Source organism: Salvelinus namaycush, chromosome 21 (genome assembly GCF_016432855.1).
Source record: "Salvelinus namaycush isolate Seneca chromosome 21, SaNama_1.0, whole genome shotgun sequence".
NCBI classification, from domain to species: Eukaryota; Metazoa; Chordata; class Actinopteri; order Salmoniformes; family Salmonidae; genus Salvelinus; species Salvelinus namaycush.
This window is the reverse complement of record NC_052327.1, coordinates 54,722,314-54,736,900: the sequence shown is the minus strand read 5'-3', so window position 1 is coordinate 54,736,900 and position 14,587 is coordinate 54,722,314. Positions and strand designations below refer to the sequence as shown.

The 14,587-nt window shown below is 44.3% G+C and overlaps 1 protein-coding gene across 1 annotated transcript in view; it reads left to right on the top strand.

Moving 5' to 3' along the window:
- Positions 1–4,260: 4,260 nt before the first annotated feature.
- The window catches only part of LOC120066504 (patatin-like phospholipase domain-containing protein 2), a 34,518-nt gene continuing 24,191 nt past the window's right edge, over positions 4,261–14,587 (top strand). The window contains exons 1-3 of the mRNA XM_039017918.1: positions 4,261–4,832; positions 5,244–5,476; positions 10,556–10,621. Of these exons, the coding sequence (XP_038873846.1) occupies positions 4,646–4,832; positions 5,244–5,476; positions 10,556–10,621 (486 nt within the window). The 5' untranslated portion in view covers positions 4,261–4,645. The remainder of the gene's footprint in view (positions 4,833–5,243; positions 5,477–10,555; positions 10,622–14,587) is intronic.

Here is a 14,587-nt window from a genome sequence, read left to right as displayed (position 1 = left end):
TAGCAGACACTCTGTATTGTTCATCTGGGTAGCAGACTCTCTGTATTGTTCATCTGGGTAGCAGACTCTCTGTATTGTTCATCTGGGTAGCAGACTCTCTGTATTGTTCATCTGGGTAGCAGACTCTCTGTATTGTTCATCTGGGTAGAAGACTCTCTGTATTGTTCATCTGGGTAGCAGACTCTGTGTATTGTTCATCTGGGTAGCAGACACTCTGTATTGTTCATCTGGGTAGCAGACTCTCTGTATTGTTCATCTGGGTAGAAGACTCTCTGTATTGTTCATCTGGGTAGCAGACTCTCTGTATTGTTCATCTGGGTAGCAGACACTCTGTATTGTTCATCTGGGTAGCAGACTCTCTGTATTGTTCATCTGGGTAGAAGACTCTCTGTATTGTTCATCTGGGTAGCAGACACTCTGTATTGTTCATCTGGGTAGCAGACTCTCTGTATTGTTCATCTGGGTAGAAGACTCTCTGTATTGTTCATCTGGGTAGCAGACACTCTGTATTGTTCATCTGGGTAGCAGACTCTCTGTATTGTTCATCTGGGTAGAAGACTCTCTGTATTGTTCATCTGGGTAGCAGACTCTCTGTATTGTTCATCTGGGTAGCAGACTCCCTGTATTGTTCATCTGGGTAGCAGACACTCTGTATTGTTCATCTGGGTAGCAGACACTCTGTATTGTTCATCTGGGTAGCAGACACTCTGCATTCTCCTACACTCTCTGTATTGTTCATCTGGGTAGCAGACACTCTGTATTGTTCATCTGGGTAGCAGACACTCTGTATTGTTCATCTGGGTAGCAGACACTCTGCATTCTCCTACACTCTCTGTATTGTTCATCTGGGTAGCAGACACTCTGTATTGTTCATCTGGGTAGCAGACACTCTGTATTGTTCATCTGGGTAGCAGACACTCTGCATTCTCCTACACTCTCTGTATTGTTCATCTGGGTAGCAGACTCTCTGTATTGTTCATCTGGGTAGCACTCTCTGTATTGTTCATCTGGGTAGCAGACTCTCTGTATTGTTCATCTGGGTAGAAGACTCTCTGTATTGTTCATCTGGGTAGCAGACTCTCTGTATTGTTCATCTGGGTAGCAGACACTCTGTATTGTTCATCTGGGTAGCAGACTCTCTGTATTGTTCATCTGGGTAGAAGACTCTCTGTATTGTTCATCTGGGTAGCAGACTCTCTGTATTGTTCATCTGGGTAGCAGACACTCTGTATTGTTCATCTGGGTAGCAGACTCTCTGTATTGTTCATCTGGGTAGAAGACTCTCTGTATTGTTCATCTGGGTAGCAGACACTCTGTATTGTTCATCTGGGTAGCAGACTCTCTGTATTGTTCATCTGGGTAGAAGACTCTCTGTATTGTTCATCTGGGTAGCAGACTCTCTGTATTGTTCATCTGGGTAGCAGACACTCTGTATTGTTCATCTGGGTAGAAGACTCTCTGTATTGTTCATCTGGGTAGCAGACTCTCTGTATTGTTCATCTGGGTAGCAGACTCTCTGTATTGTTCATCTGGGTAGCAGACTCCCTGTATTGTTCATCTGGGTAGCAGACACTCTGTATTGTTCATCTGGGTAGCAGACACTCTGCATTCTCCTACACTCTCTGTATTGTTCATCTGGGTAGCAGACACTCTGTATTGTTCATCTGGGTAGCAGACACTCTGTATTGTTCATCTGGGTAGCAGACACTCTGCATTCTCCTACACTCTCTGTATTGTTCATCTGGGTAGCAGACACTCTGTATTGTTCATCTGGGTAGCAGACACTCTGTATTGTTCATCTGGGTAGCAGACACTCTGCATTCTCCTACACTCTCTGTATTGTTCATCTGGGTAGCAGACTCTCTGTATTGTTCATCTGGGTAGCAGGCTCTCTGTATTGTTCATCTGGGTAGCAGACTCTCTGTATTGTTCATCTGGGTAGCAGACACTCTACATTCTCATACACTCTCTGTATTGTTCATCTGGGTAGCAGACTCTCTGTATTGTTCATCTGGGTAGCAGACACTCTGTATTGTTCATCTGGGTAGCAGACTCTCTGTATTGTTCATCTGGGTAGCAGACTCTCTGTATTGTTCATCTGGGTAGCAGACTCTCTGTATTGTTCATCTGGGTAGCAGACTCTCTGTATTGTTCATCTGGGTAGAAGACTCTCTGTATTGTTCATCTGGGTAGCAGACTCTGTGTATTGTTCATCTGGGTAGCAGACACTCTGTATTGTTCATCTGGGTAGCAGACTCTCTGTATTGTTCATCTGGGTAGAAGACTCTCTGTATTGTTCATCTGGGTAGCAGACTCTCTGTATTGTTCATCTGGGTAGCAGACACTCTGTATTGTTCATCTGGGTAGCAAACTCTCTGTATTGTTCATCTGGGTAGAAGACTCTCTGTATTGTTCATCTGGGTAGCAGACACTCTGTATTGTTCATCTGGGTAGCAGACACTCTGCATTCTCCTACACTCTCTGTATTGTTCATCTGGGTAGCAGACACTCTGTATTGTTCATCTGGGTAGCAGACACTCTGTATTGTTCATCTGGGTAGCAGACACTCTGCATTCTCCTACACTCTCTGTATTGTTCATCTGGGTAGCAGACTCTCTGTATTGTTCATCTGGGTAGCAGACTCTCTGTATTGTTCATCTGGGTAGAAGACACTCTGTATTCTCCTACACTCTCTGTATTGTTCATCTGGGTAGCAGACTCTCTGTATTGTTCATCTGGGTAAAAGACACTCTGTATTCTCCTACACTCTCTGTATTGTTCATCTGGGTAGCAGACACTCTGTATTGTTCATCTGGGTAGCAGACTCTCTGTATTGTTCATCTGGGTAGCAGACTCTCTGTATTGTTCATCTGGGTAGCAGACTCTCTGTATTGTTCATCTGGGTAGCAGACACTCTACATTCTCATACACTCTCTGTATTGTTCATCTGGGTAGCAGACTCTCTGTATTGTTCATCTGGGTAGCAGACACTCTGTATTGTTCATCTGGGTAGCAGACTCTCTGTATTGTTCATCTGGGTAGCAGACTCTCTGTATTGTTCATCTGGGTAGCACTCTCTGTATTGTTCATCTGGGTAGCAGACTCTCTGTATTGTTCATCTGGGTAGAAGACTCTCTGTATTGTTCATCTGGGTAGCAGACTCTCTGTATTGTTCATCTGGGTAGCAGACACTCTGTATTGTTCATCTGGGTAGCAGACTCTCTGTATTGTTCATCTGGGTAGCAGACTCTCTGTATTGTTCATCTGGGTAGCAGACTCTCTGTATTGTTCATCTGGGTAGCAGACACTCTGTATTGTTCATCTGGGTAGCAGACTCTCTGTATTGTTCATCTGGGTAGAAGACTCTCTGTATTGTTCATCTGGGTAGCAGACACTCTGTATTGTTCATCTGGGTAGCAGACTCTCTGTATTGTTCATCTGGGTAGAAGACTCTCTGTATTGTTCATCTGGGTAGCAGACTCTGTGTATTGTTCATCTGGGTAGCAGACACTCTGTATTGTTCATCTGGGTAGCAGACTCTCTGTATTGTTCATCTGGGTAGCAGACACTCTGTATTGGTGTTGTTGTTGTTTGGAAGTATAAAAAAACTAAACGTAAACAAAAGGAAGCATAAAATAAGTGTATTATTTGCTTGATAAACACAAAGTCCCATCAGCTCCTTTTAATGTAGGCCAATGGCTATAAACAACAATATTATTGTCAATTGCGTCTTTTAACTATGTAAACACATTCCTACTGAGGTGGAATAGATTTGTTTTGTCCCTAGAGGTCTTTGTTGACAATGTAAAAAAAAAAACGTAAAAAAAATGTAACCTTTATTTATCTAGGCAAGTCAGTTAAAGAATAAATTATTATTTACAATGACGGCCCAGTCTTTTAACAGACAGTTTATTAGCTACACAGCAATTAGATTCCTGAGTATGACGAGAGTATGAACGTATTATTGTCTCAAGTTAAAATAAAATGATGTACGTAATCTGCTGACGGTTAAGAGTAAGAGGAGATGTAGGCAAAATGCGACAGGGACAGGTGACAAACCGGGACACCGAAAAGCCCCTCTCAGAAAAACCAAGAAATTCTGAGTGACGGTCAGATGGGGGGTTGAGGAGGCCGTCACATAGAACTCAGCCACTGATAGGACGGGTGTTTCAGGGATACCGATTCTGATTGGACATTGCGATTAAACATCACGCCCTTCCTCCTCGCTGTGTACACAAATGCGACAGAGAGGAACGAAAGTGCCAGAGAAGGGACACAGCTTTCAATGACAGATGTTGAACAGTTTCGCCTGGATAAAGTGATTGTTTTTGGACAAATACGTTACTATTTCCAACAATTTTTGTAATTGCCTTACAAAAAGAATAAACGTGTGAGGAAGGGAATGGTGAAGATGTCCTCAAGAACAGAAAGACAATCAACTTGTTGACAGTCAGTCAAGTGTTGAACTATATGAAAACAGACAGATCGCTCAGGGAACGACAAGGAGACAACAACTACCAATAACATTTCCCACACATGTTGAACATTCAAATACTGTGGTATTACCAGCATTTTAGATAACTAGTTGTGAACTTTTGCAGAGCTTTCGGACTTAAGTCGGCTGTCTCTCAGATAGCAGCTAGCTATGTTTCCTCTAGATTCTACGTGGAACATTTCCTTTGCAGGTTGCGGTTTCTTGGGGATCTATCATATCGGTGTAGCGAGTTGTCTACTGGAACAATGTCCTTTTCTAGTCCACAACGCCCGCCACATCTACGGCGCATCGGCAGGGGCGCTCACCGCATCTGCGCTGGTCACCGGAGCGTGTTTAGGTAGGCAGTGATGAACTTTACTCTAATTATTACATAATCATGTGTGTGTGTGTGTGTGTGTGTGTGTGTGTGTGTGTGTGTGTGTGTGTGTGTGTGTGTGTGTGTGTGTGTGTGTGTGTGTGTGTGTGTGTGTGTGTGTGTGTGTGTGTGTCAGTTTCGTGCCTTACTTTGCTGTCTGCCCTGTCTGTGCCCTGTCTGTATGTTGATTGTCTACCATTGTTATTGTTTCTCACCCTGTTTTGCTTGATGTCAACCTTGTGAAAATGATACACATTCATGTTTTTTCCAGTTGCCAACCATAGAAACGCCCGTCGTGATGTCACAACATAATGTTACCACGACATGGGCCTAATGATCTGTATACATACTGTATAATAACAATATTCTGTCATTATCTTGATTCCTCATCAGGTGAGGCAGGTGCCAACATCATTGATGTGGCTAAGGATGCCCGGAAGCGTTTCCTAGGGCCTATGCACCCATCCTTCAACCTGGTCAAGATCATGCGTAACATGCTGTATAAAACCCTGCCACCCGATGCCCACCACAGTGCCACAGGGAGGCTGGGCATATCACTGACCAGGGTGACCGACGGAGAGAACGTCTTGGTGTCCCACTTCAACAGCAAGGAGGAGCTGGTGCAGGTGAGGGTCTCAAAACATGTTCTGACTGGAATAAATGACCATTGAGACACATAGGACTGGTTTCCCAGACGCAGATTAAGCCTGATCCTGGACTTTAAAAACAAAAACATTCTCCATGGAGATTCTATTCTATTGAAATAATCTCAGGTTAACCCAGAACAAACATTTTGCGTAATTTGTCAGATGGTTGATTAAGTTCTGGGTCCATATGTGTTGAGAAGAGATTGGAACCGGAACAAGGGAGCTCCACCCTCTCTCTTTGCAAGTCTAAATGTCTCCTCCCCTTCCAGAATTGGAAAGATGCTAACAGTTGTGAAATCGTGATTTTTCCGAAGCACCTGAACTAATGCTGCTTGTTATTTGACACATCCCGTCGTATCATATCAATAGGTCACGAGTCATGAAGGCAGTCAAATTCCACGTGACCGTTTAGTCACTTTAATTAGGCTTCTCCAAGCTCTGATGCTGCTGATGGTCATTAGTAGCCTGCCAAACGTGCTAACTGCCTGGACCTCAGCACTCTATTGTCCCTCTAATTACTCTGACGTCACTGCAAATGTAATCGGAAATCTAATCAAACATTTCATGAGAACCCATGAGCTCATGTTGCACAACAGAAAACAGAGTGATGGCTTCTAATAAAAAGAGGAGGACCTCAACAGATACATATTCTATATTTATTTCTCAACATTACTAATATTAAGCACATTGCTTCTCTTTACAACAGGAATATAGCCTACCTGGCTGGCATGAAAATGAACCAAGGGAAAAGCGTCCTCAATACTCTATGTATCTTTTCCACGGCCCCTGTTTCGATACAGGTGCATGATAAGGGTCCATTCTAAATTAAAACAAATGTCACACATACAGTTGAAGTCGGAAGTTTACATACACTTAGGTTGGAGTCATTAAAACTCGTTTTTCAACCACTCCACAAATTTCTTGTTAACAAACTATAGTTTTGGCAAGTCGGTTAGGACATCTACTTTGTGCATGACACAAGTAATTTTTCCAACAATTGTTTACAGACAGATTATTTCACTTATAATTCACTGTATCACAATTCCAGTGAGTCAGAAGTTTACATACACTAAGTTGACTGTACCTTTCAACAGCTTGGGAAATTACAGAAAATGATGCCATGGCTTCTGATAGGCTAATTGACATAATTTGAGTCAATTGGAGGTGTACCTGTGGATGTATTTCAAGGCCTACCGTCAAACTCAGTGCCTCTTTGCTTGACATCACGGGAAAATCAAAAGAAATCAGCCAAGACCTCAGAAAACTAATTGTAGACCTCCACAAGTCTGGTTCATCCTTGGGAGCAATTTCTAAACACCTGAAGGTACAACGTTCATCTGTACAAACAATAGTACGCAAGTATAAACATCATGGGACCACGCAGCCGTCATACCGCTCAGGTAGGAGACACGTTCTGTCTCCTAGAGATGAATGTACTTTGGTGCGAAAAGTGCAAATCAGTCCCAGAACAACAGCAAAGGACCTTGTGAAGATGCTGGAGGAAACAGGTACAAAGTATCTGTATCCACAGTAAAACAAGTCCTATATTGACTTAACCTGAAAGGCCCTCAGCAAGGAAGAAGCCACTGCTCCAAAACTGCCATAAAAAAGCCAGACTACGGTTTGCAACTGCACATGGGGACAAAGATCAGACTTTTTGGAGAAATGTCCTCTGGTCTGATGAAACAAAAATAGAACTGTTTGGCCATAACGACCATCGTTATGTTTGGAGGAAAAAGGGGGAGGCTTGCAAGCCGAAGAACACCCTTCAAACCGTGAAGCACGGGGGTGGCAGCATCATGTTGTGGGGGTGCTTTGCTGCAGGAGGGACTAGTGCACTTCACAAATGGACAATGACCCCAAGCATACTTCCAAAGTTGTGGCAAAATGGCTTAAGGACAACAAAGTCAAGGTCTTGGAGTGGCCATCACAAAGCCCTGACCTCAATCCTACAGAAAATATGTGGGCAGAACTGAAAAAGTGTGTGCGAGCAAGGAGGCCTACAAACCTGACTGTTACACCAGCTCTGTCAGGAGGAATGGGCCAAAATTCACCCAACTTATTGTGGGAAGCTTGTAGAAAGCTACCTGAAACATTTGACCCAAGTTAAACAATTTAAAGGCAATGCTACCAAATACTAATTGAGTGTATGTAAACTACTGACCAACTGGGAATGTAATGAAAGAAATAAAATCTGAAATAAATCACTCTACTATTTTTCTGACATTTCACATTCTTAAAATAAAGTGGTGATCCTAACTGACCTAAGACAGGGAATTGTTACTAGGATTAAATGTCAGGAATTGTTAAAAACTGAGTTTAAATGTATTTGGCTAAGGTGTATGTAAACTTCCGACTTAAACTGTATATTATTTAGAATATGTAAAGACAAGATTAAATCAAGAATAGTCTGATGTGTGTGAATTCACTTGTGAATTATATATTATCACTTGTGAATGATGCCCAGCATAAGAAACAATGCCTTTTTTTGGCGACTTGTTCAAATCATAGTCGCACACCTCATGAAGCCTAACCCATAGTCCAATATGTTTTAATAAGGTTAGTATCACACCTCATGTAGCCTAGCCCATAGGCCTATATGTTTTAATAAGGTTAGTATCACACCTCATGTAGCCTAGCCCATAGTCCTATATGTTTTAATAAGGTTAGTATCACACCTCATGTAGCCTAGCCCATAGGCCTATATGTTTTAATAAGGTTAGTATCACACCTCATGTAGCCTAGCCCATAGGCCTATATGTTTTAATAAGGTTAGTATCACACCTCATGTAGCCTAGCCCATAGTCCTATATGTTTTAATAAGGTTAGTATCACAACTAAAGTGGCCAAATAACTTCTTAAAATTAAGAACATTAATCTGCTTTACAATGAGTGTAGAGACTAATTTAACATTTAATTTATTTTTTATTGAACCTTTATTTAATATAGTTTCAAGTTTGGGGAAGATAATTTTCACCATTAAAATAAAATGCAACTTTATAATAAATGTATTAGATGCATAATCACTTTTGATAATGGTGTTTTCCGCTGATGCAACATTCGCGCTTATATCCCACTACCGCTGCGCCTATAATGTGAAGAAATAGCCTCATAGTTTATTAACATTTTAAGTTAAACGTTGTGATCTGTTGCGTCAGAAACATTTCATAAAAAAGGTTTGTATTAATTTGGGGTCAATCGCATCCCACCATTGTCCTAGAATATGTTCGGAATATTTATTTCTCGCACAGAATTGAAGAGGTCGACTTTTGTCCTGTGGGGGATAGTAGATTGACACAGGCTAGTGCTTTTCCTGTTCATCTTGTTGGCTGACGAGAAAATACATCTTCAATATGCATTACGGAATGAGATAAGGACGCGCGCAGTTGTAGCCTGTCAGAAAGACCCGATCACGTGATGGAGAGTGACACTTCGGATTTGCTAAACACTCAAAGGGAGAACCACAACGCAGCTCTCCAGGCCACAAAAGGAATGGTTTTTTAGGGGGCATTACGGCCACAAAGGGGAAGCCGCCGTGAAATTCCAGGCATTATCAAGGGTTTGTCAAAGTGTGAATGAGCGACTGATGAAGTGTGTACAGCCTGCGCAAAAAAACAAAGCAGAGGTCACGCCTTTCAGGCGACTTTTTTCAAATCATCATTAGAGTCGCATCATGCAGCCTTACAACGTATTAAACATCAAAACATATCAGCCCAACGTTTATATCACTACTAAAGTTACATGAATAACTCTAAACGAAGCACATAGGAGGACCTGTTTCGTTGTTAACCGCTCAACACAGAATAGCCGCATGTGTTCACTCCCTCAAATCCGTTGGAGAAAATATTAAGATTTTATTCAGCTTTGTTCAATTGTATTCTTCATTCTATAAAATAATATAAAATACTATAAAATAATGTAAAATAATATAAAATATTATAAAATAATGTAAAATAATGCCTCGGAATTATAAGCAAATCTTGTCTGCTAAATTAACTGTTAATGGCTGTGGGCTGTGTAGCCCACAGCCATTAACATAACACTAACATAAGGATAATTCAGAGTATGCTATTCTGTTCTTCTGAAATAGACTACATTTTCTTCATATCATGCTTCTTTAGGCCTGTCTAAAATAAATAATGGATTTATTGTGAAGATGTAGGCTATATTACATGGAATTATTAGACTTCATAAAATAGCTTGTAGGCTGTGTGTGGAGTCCAGGTGATGCTAAATGTGTTTATGTTAATTAACGGTCAATTACCGTGTGACACCGACCAGTTATTCGCTTGACAATCACCGTCCTGATGAAATTTCGTGACCTGATGAAATTTCGTGACCGCCACTAGTCAAGACAGTTCTATGGTAACTTCTCTGTCTGAGAGATTACTATTGGAAGGGATTTTCAGTCCAGACTAGGTTTAACCTCTGTTTGGGGAAAAGCGGCCCATCGAGAGCTCGCTTTGAGACTGACACGAAACATCTCATAATCATAATGCTAAGTGCAGGTGAGAGTTTTAAAAACACTGACTTGCTGTAAAACTATCTTGATGCTGATTTGCATAAATACTGATTATCGTAGGTATATCGAGACAGACACGGATCATTAAACATCGTTATAGCCATAAAACCCAGATAGTGATACAAACACTCCCATTGACTCATTTGACCTGATGCACGTGAGTGTCTCAACTACTCACCTGGAGCCAAAGTACCTTCTGAACTGAAACTAATATAATATAACTAATAACTAATAGGCTTTAAACACTGAGACGTTCAATTACAACATCACCGATCGAGACATTGACACACAAGACCATGAAAATGTAACACACACACACACACACACACACACACACACACACACACACACACACACACACACACACACACACACACACACACACACACACACACACACACACACACACACACACACACACACACACACATTTGTGTTTTTGTGATGTTGTCTAACAATAATACTGTGTTGTGTTCTGATCCAGGCCTGTGTGTCTGTGTACTAGACTCATAATAATGTGTTGTGTTCTGATCCAGGCCTGTGTCTGCAGTGCCTACATCCCTGTGTACTGTGGACTGATCCCCCCTACACTACAGGGTGTGGTGAGTACAACTCTCTTCTTATTGGTTATCACGATCTGGCCAATGTACAAGGGCAAAGTTCTTCAAGTTCTCTTCTTAGAATCTGATGTTAAACCCTAACCCTAACCACACTGCGAACCTTATGCCTAAATCATAACCTTTAAATTAAGCCCAGAAAAGTGTATTATATATTTGATGTTTACGATATAGGCCATTGTGGTTTTCCATCTTGGCCATATAGTGGTATCTCTTCTTATCATTCATCAAGTGGATTCTACACAACACAAACATACTGAGGACCATTTCAAAACAGATACTTTTCTGGTTTCCAAACTAACCACACGTATGATGCAAAAATGAGTTTTGAGAAAGCACAGCTGTTGTCAGTAGTGACCGTTTTAGAACAGATGTGATCGTTTTCAAAATGAATTGTTGGCTCTCCCCTCTCTTTGACTCTTATTGGTCAAGCTCTCCCTTTTCCTCACTGTGATTGGTCAAGCTCAAAGTTTGTCCAGCCTATTGACCTTTAATCCCGTTCCCTGACTATGGTTTCCTTGTATTGTTGTTGTCCTTCTTCTCGGCTCAGGGAGAGACAGTTCTCTACTCTTCAATCTCCTCCACTCTCCTGCTCTCTCTGAACCCTCCTGTCTGTCTCTCCTCCTCTACCCTCCCTCTCCTGTCTGTCTCTTCTCCTCCTCTCTCCTGTCTGTCTCTTCTCCTCTACTCTCTCCTGTCTGTCTCTTCTCCTCCTCTATCCTCTCTCTCCTGTCTGTCTCTTCTCCTCCTCTACCCTCCCTCTCCTGTCTGTCTCTTCTCCTCCTCTACCCTCCCTCTCCTGTCTGTCTCTTCTCCTCCTCTATCCTCTCTCTCCTGTCTGTCTCTTCTCCTCCTCTACCCTCCCTCTCCTGTCTGTCTCTTCTCCTCCTCTACCCTCCCTCTCCTGTCTGTCTCTTCTCCTCCTCTACCCTCCCTCTCCTGTCTGTCTCTTCTCCTCCTCTATCCTCTCTCTCCTGTCTGTCTTTTCTCCTCCTCTACCCTCTCTCTCCTGTCTGTCTCTTCTCCTTCTCTACCCTCTCTCTCCTGTCTGTATGTCTCTTCTCCTCCTCTACTCTCTCCTGTCTGTCTCTTCTCCTCCTCTACCCTCTCTCTCCTGTCTGTATGTCTCTTCTCCTCCTCTACTCTCTCCTGTCTGTCTCTCCTCCACCTCTATCCTCCCTCTCCTGTCTGTCTCTCCTCCTCCTCTACTCTCTCCTGTCTGTCTCTTCTCCTCCTCTACCCTCTCTCTCCTGTCTGTCTCTTCTCCTCCTCTACCCTCTCTCTCCTGTCTGTCTCTTCTCCTCCTCTACCCTCTCTCTCCTGTCTGTCTCTTCTCCTCCTCTACCCTCTCCTGTCTGTCTCTTCTCCTCCTCTACCCTCTCTCTCCTGTCTGTCTCTTCTCCTCCTCTACCCTCCCTCTCCTGTCTGTCTCTTCTCCTCCTCTACCCTCTCCTGTCTGTCTCTTCTCCTCCTCTACTCTCTCCTGTCTGTCTCTTCTCCTCCTCTACTCTCTCCTGTCTGTCTCTTCTCCTCCTCTACTCTCTCCTGTCTGTCTCTTCTCCTCCTCTATCCTCTCTCTCCTGTCTGTCTCTTCTCCTCCTCTACCTTCTCTCTCCTGTCTGTCTCTTCTCCTCCTCTACCCTCTCTCTCCTGTCTGTCTCTTCTCCTCCTCTACCCTCTCTCTCCTGTCTGTCTCTTCTCCTCCTCTACCCTCCCTCTCCTGTCTGTTTCTCCTCCTCTACCCTCCCTCTCTCCTGTCTGTCTCTTCTCCTCCTCTACTCTCTCCTGTCTGTCTCTTCTCCTCCTCTATCCTCTCTCTCCTGTCTGTCTCTTCTCCTCCTCTACCCTCTCTCTCCTGTCTGTCTCTTCTCCTCCTCTACCCTCCCTCTCTCCTGTATGTCTCTTCTCCTCCTCTACCCTCTCCTGTCTGTCTCTTCTCCTCCTCTACCCTCCCTCTCTCCTGTCTGTCTCTTCTCCTCCTCTATCCTCTCTCTCCTGTCTGTCTCTTCTCCTCCTCTATCCTCTCTCTCCTGTCTGTCTCTTCTCCTCCTCTACTCTCTCCTGTCTGTCTCTTCTCCTCCTCTACTCTCTCCTGTCTGTCTCTTCTCCTCCTCTACTCTCTCCTGTCTGTCTCTTATCCTCCTCTACCCTCTCCTGTCTGTCTCTTCTCCTCCTCTACTCTCTCCTGTCTGTCTCTTCTCCTCCTCTACCCTCCCTCTCCTGTCTGTCTCTTCTCCTCCTCTACCCTCTCTCTCCTGTCTGTCTCTTCTCCTCCTCTACCCTCTCTCTCCTGTCTGTCTCTTCTCCTCCTCTACCCTCTCCTGTCTGTCTCTTCTCCTCCTCTACTCTCTCCTGTCTGTCTCTTCTCCTCCTCTATCCTCTCTCTCCTGTCTGTCTCTTCTCCTCCTCTACCTTCTCTCTCCTGTCTGTCTCTTCTCCTCCTCTACCCTCTCTCTCCTGTCTGTCTCTTCTCCTCCTCTACTCTCTCCTGTCTGTCTCTTCTCCTCCTCTACTCTCTCCTGTCTGTCTCTTCTCCTCCTCTACCCTCCCTCTCTCCTGTCTGTCTCTTCTCCTCCTCTACCCTCTCCTGTCTGTCTCTTCTCCTCCTCTACCCTCCCTCTCTCCTGTCTGTCTCTTCTCCTCCTCTATCCTCTCTCTCCTGTCTGTCTCTTCTCCTCCTCTATCCTCTCTCTCCTGTCTGTCTCTTCTCCTCCTCTATCCTCTCTCTCCTGTCTGTCTCTTCTCCTCCTCTATCCTCTCTCTCCTGTCTGTCTATTCTCCTCCTCTACCCTGATCTGTCTATTCTCCTCTTCTACCCTGATCTGTCTATTCTCCTCTTCTACCCTGATCTGTCTATTCTCCTCTTCTACTCTCTCCTGTCTCTCTTCTCCTCCTCTACTCTCTCCTGTCTGTCTCTTCTCCTCCTCTACCCTCTCCTGTCTGTCTCTTCTCCTCCTCTACTCTCTCCTGTCTGTCTCTTCTCCTCCTCTACCCTCTCTTGTCTGTCTCTTCTCCTCCTCTACTCTCTCCTGTCTGTCTCTTCTCCTCCTCTACCCTCCCTCTCCTGTCTGTCTCTTCTCCTCCTCTACTCTCTCCTGTCTGTATGTCTCTTCTCCTCCTCTACTCTCTCCTGTCTGTCTCTTCTCCTCCTCTACCCTCTCCTGTCTGTCTCTTCTCCTCCTCTACCCTCTCCTGTCTGTCTCTTCTCCTCCTCGACCCTCCCTCTCCTGTCTGTCTCTTCTCCTCCTCTACCCTCCCTCTCCTGTCTGTCTCTTCTCCTCCTCTATCCTCTCTCTCCTGTCTGTCTCTTCTCCTCCTCTACCCTCTCTCTCCTGTCTGTCTCTTCTCCTCCTCTACCCTCTCTCTCCTGTCTGTCTCTTCTCCTCCTCTATCCTCGCTCTCCTGTCTGTCTCTTCTCCTCCTCTACCCTCTCCTGTCTGTCTCTTCTCCTCCTCGACCCTCCCTCTCCTGTCTGTCTCTTCTCCTCCTCTACCCTCCCTCTCCTGTCTGTCTCTTCTCCTCCTCTATCCTCTCTCTCCTGTCTGTCTCTTCTCCTCCTCTACCCTCTCTCTCCTGTCTGTCTCTTCTCCTCCTCTACCCTCTCCTGTCTGTCTCTTCTCCTCCTCTACTCTCTCCTGTCTGTCTCTTCTCCTCTATCCTCTCTCTCCTGTCTCTCTTCTCCTCCTCTACCCTCTCTCTCCTGTCTGTCTCTTCTCCTCCTCTACCCTCTCTCTCCTGTCTGTCTCTTCTCCTCCTCTACTCTCTCCTGTCTGTCTCTTCTCCTCCTCTACCCTCCCTCTCCTGTCTGTCTCTTCTCCTCCTCTATCCTCTCTCTCCTGTCTGTCTCTTCTCCTCCTCTATCCTCTCTCTCCTGTCTGTCTCTTCTCCTCCTCTATCCTCTCTCCTGTCTGTCTCTTCTCCTCCTCTATCCTCTCTCCTGTCTGTCTCTTC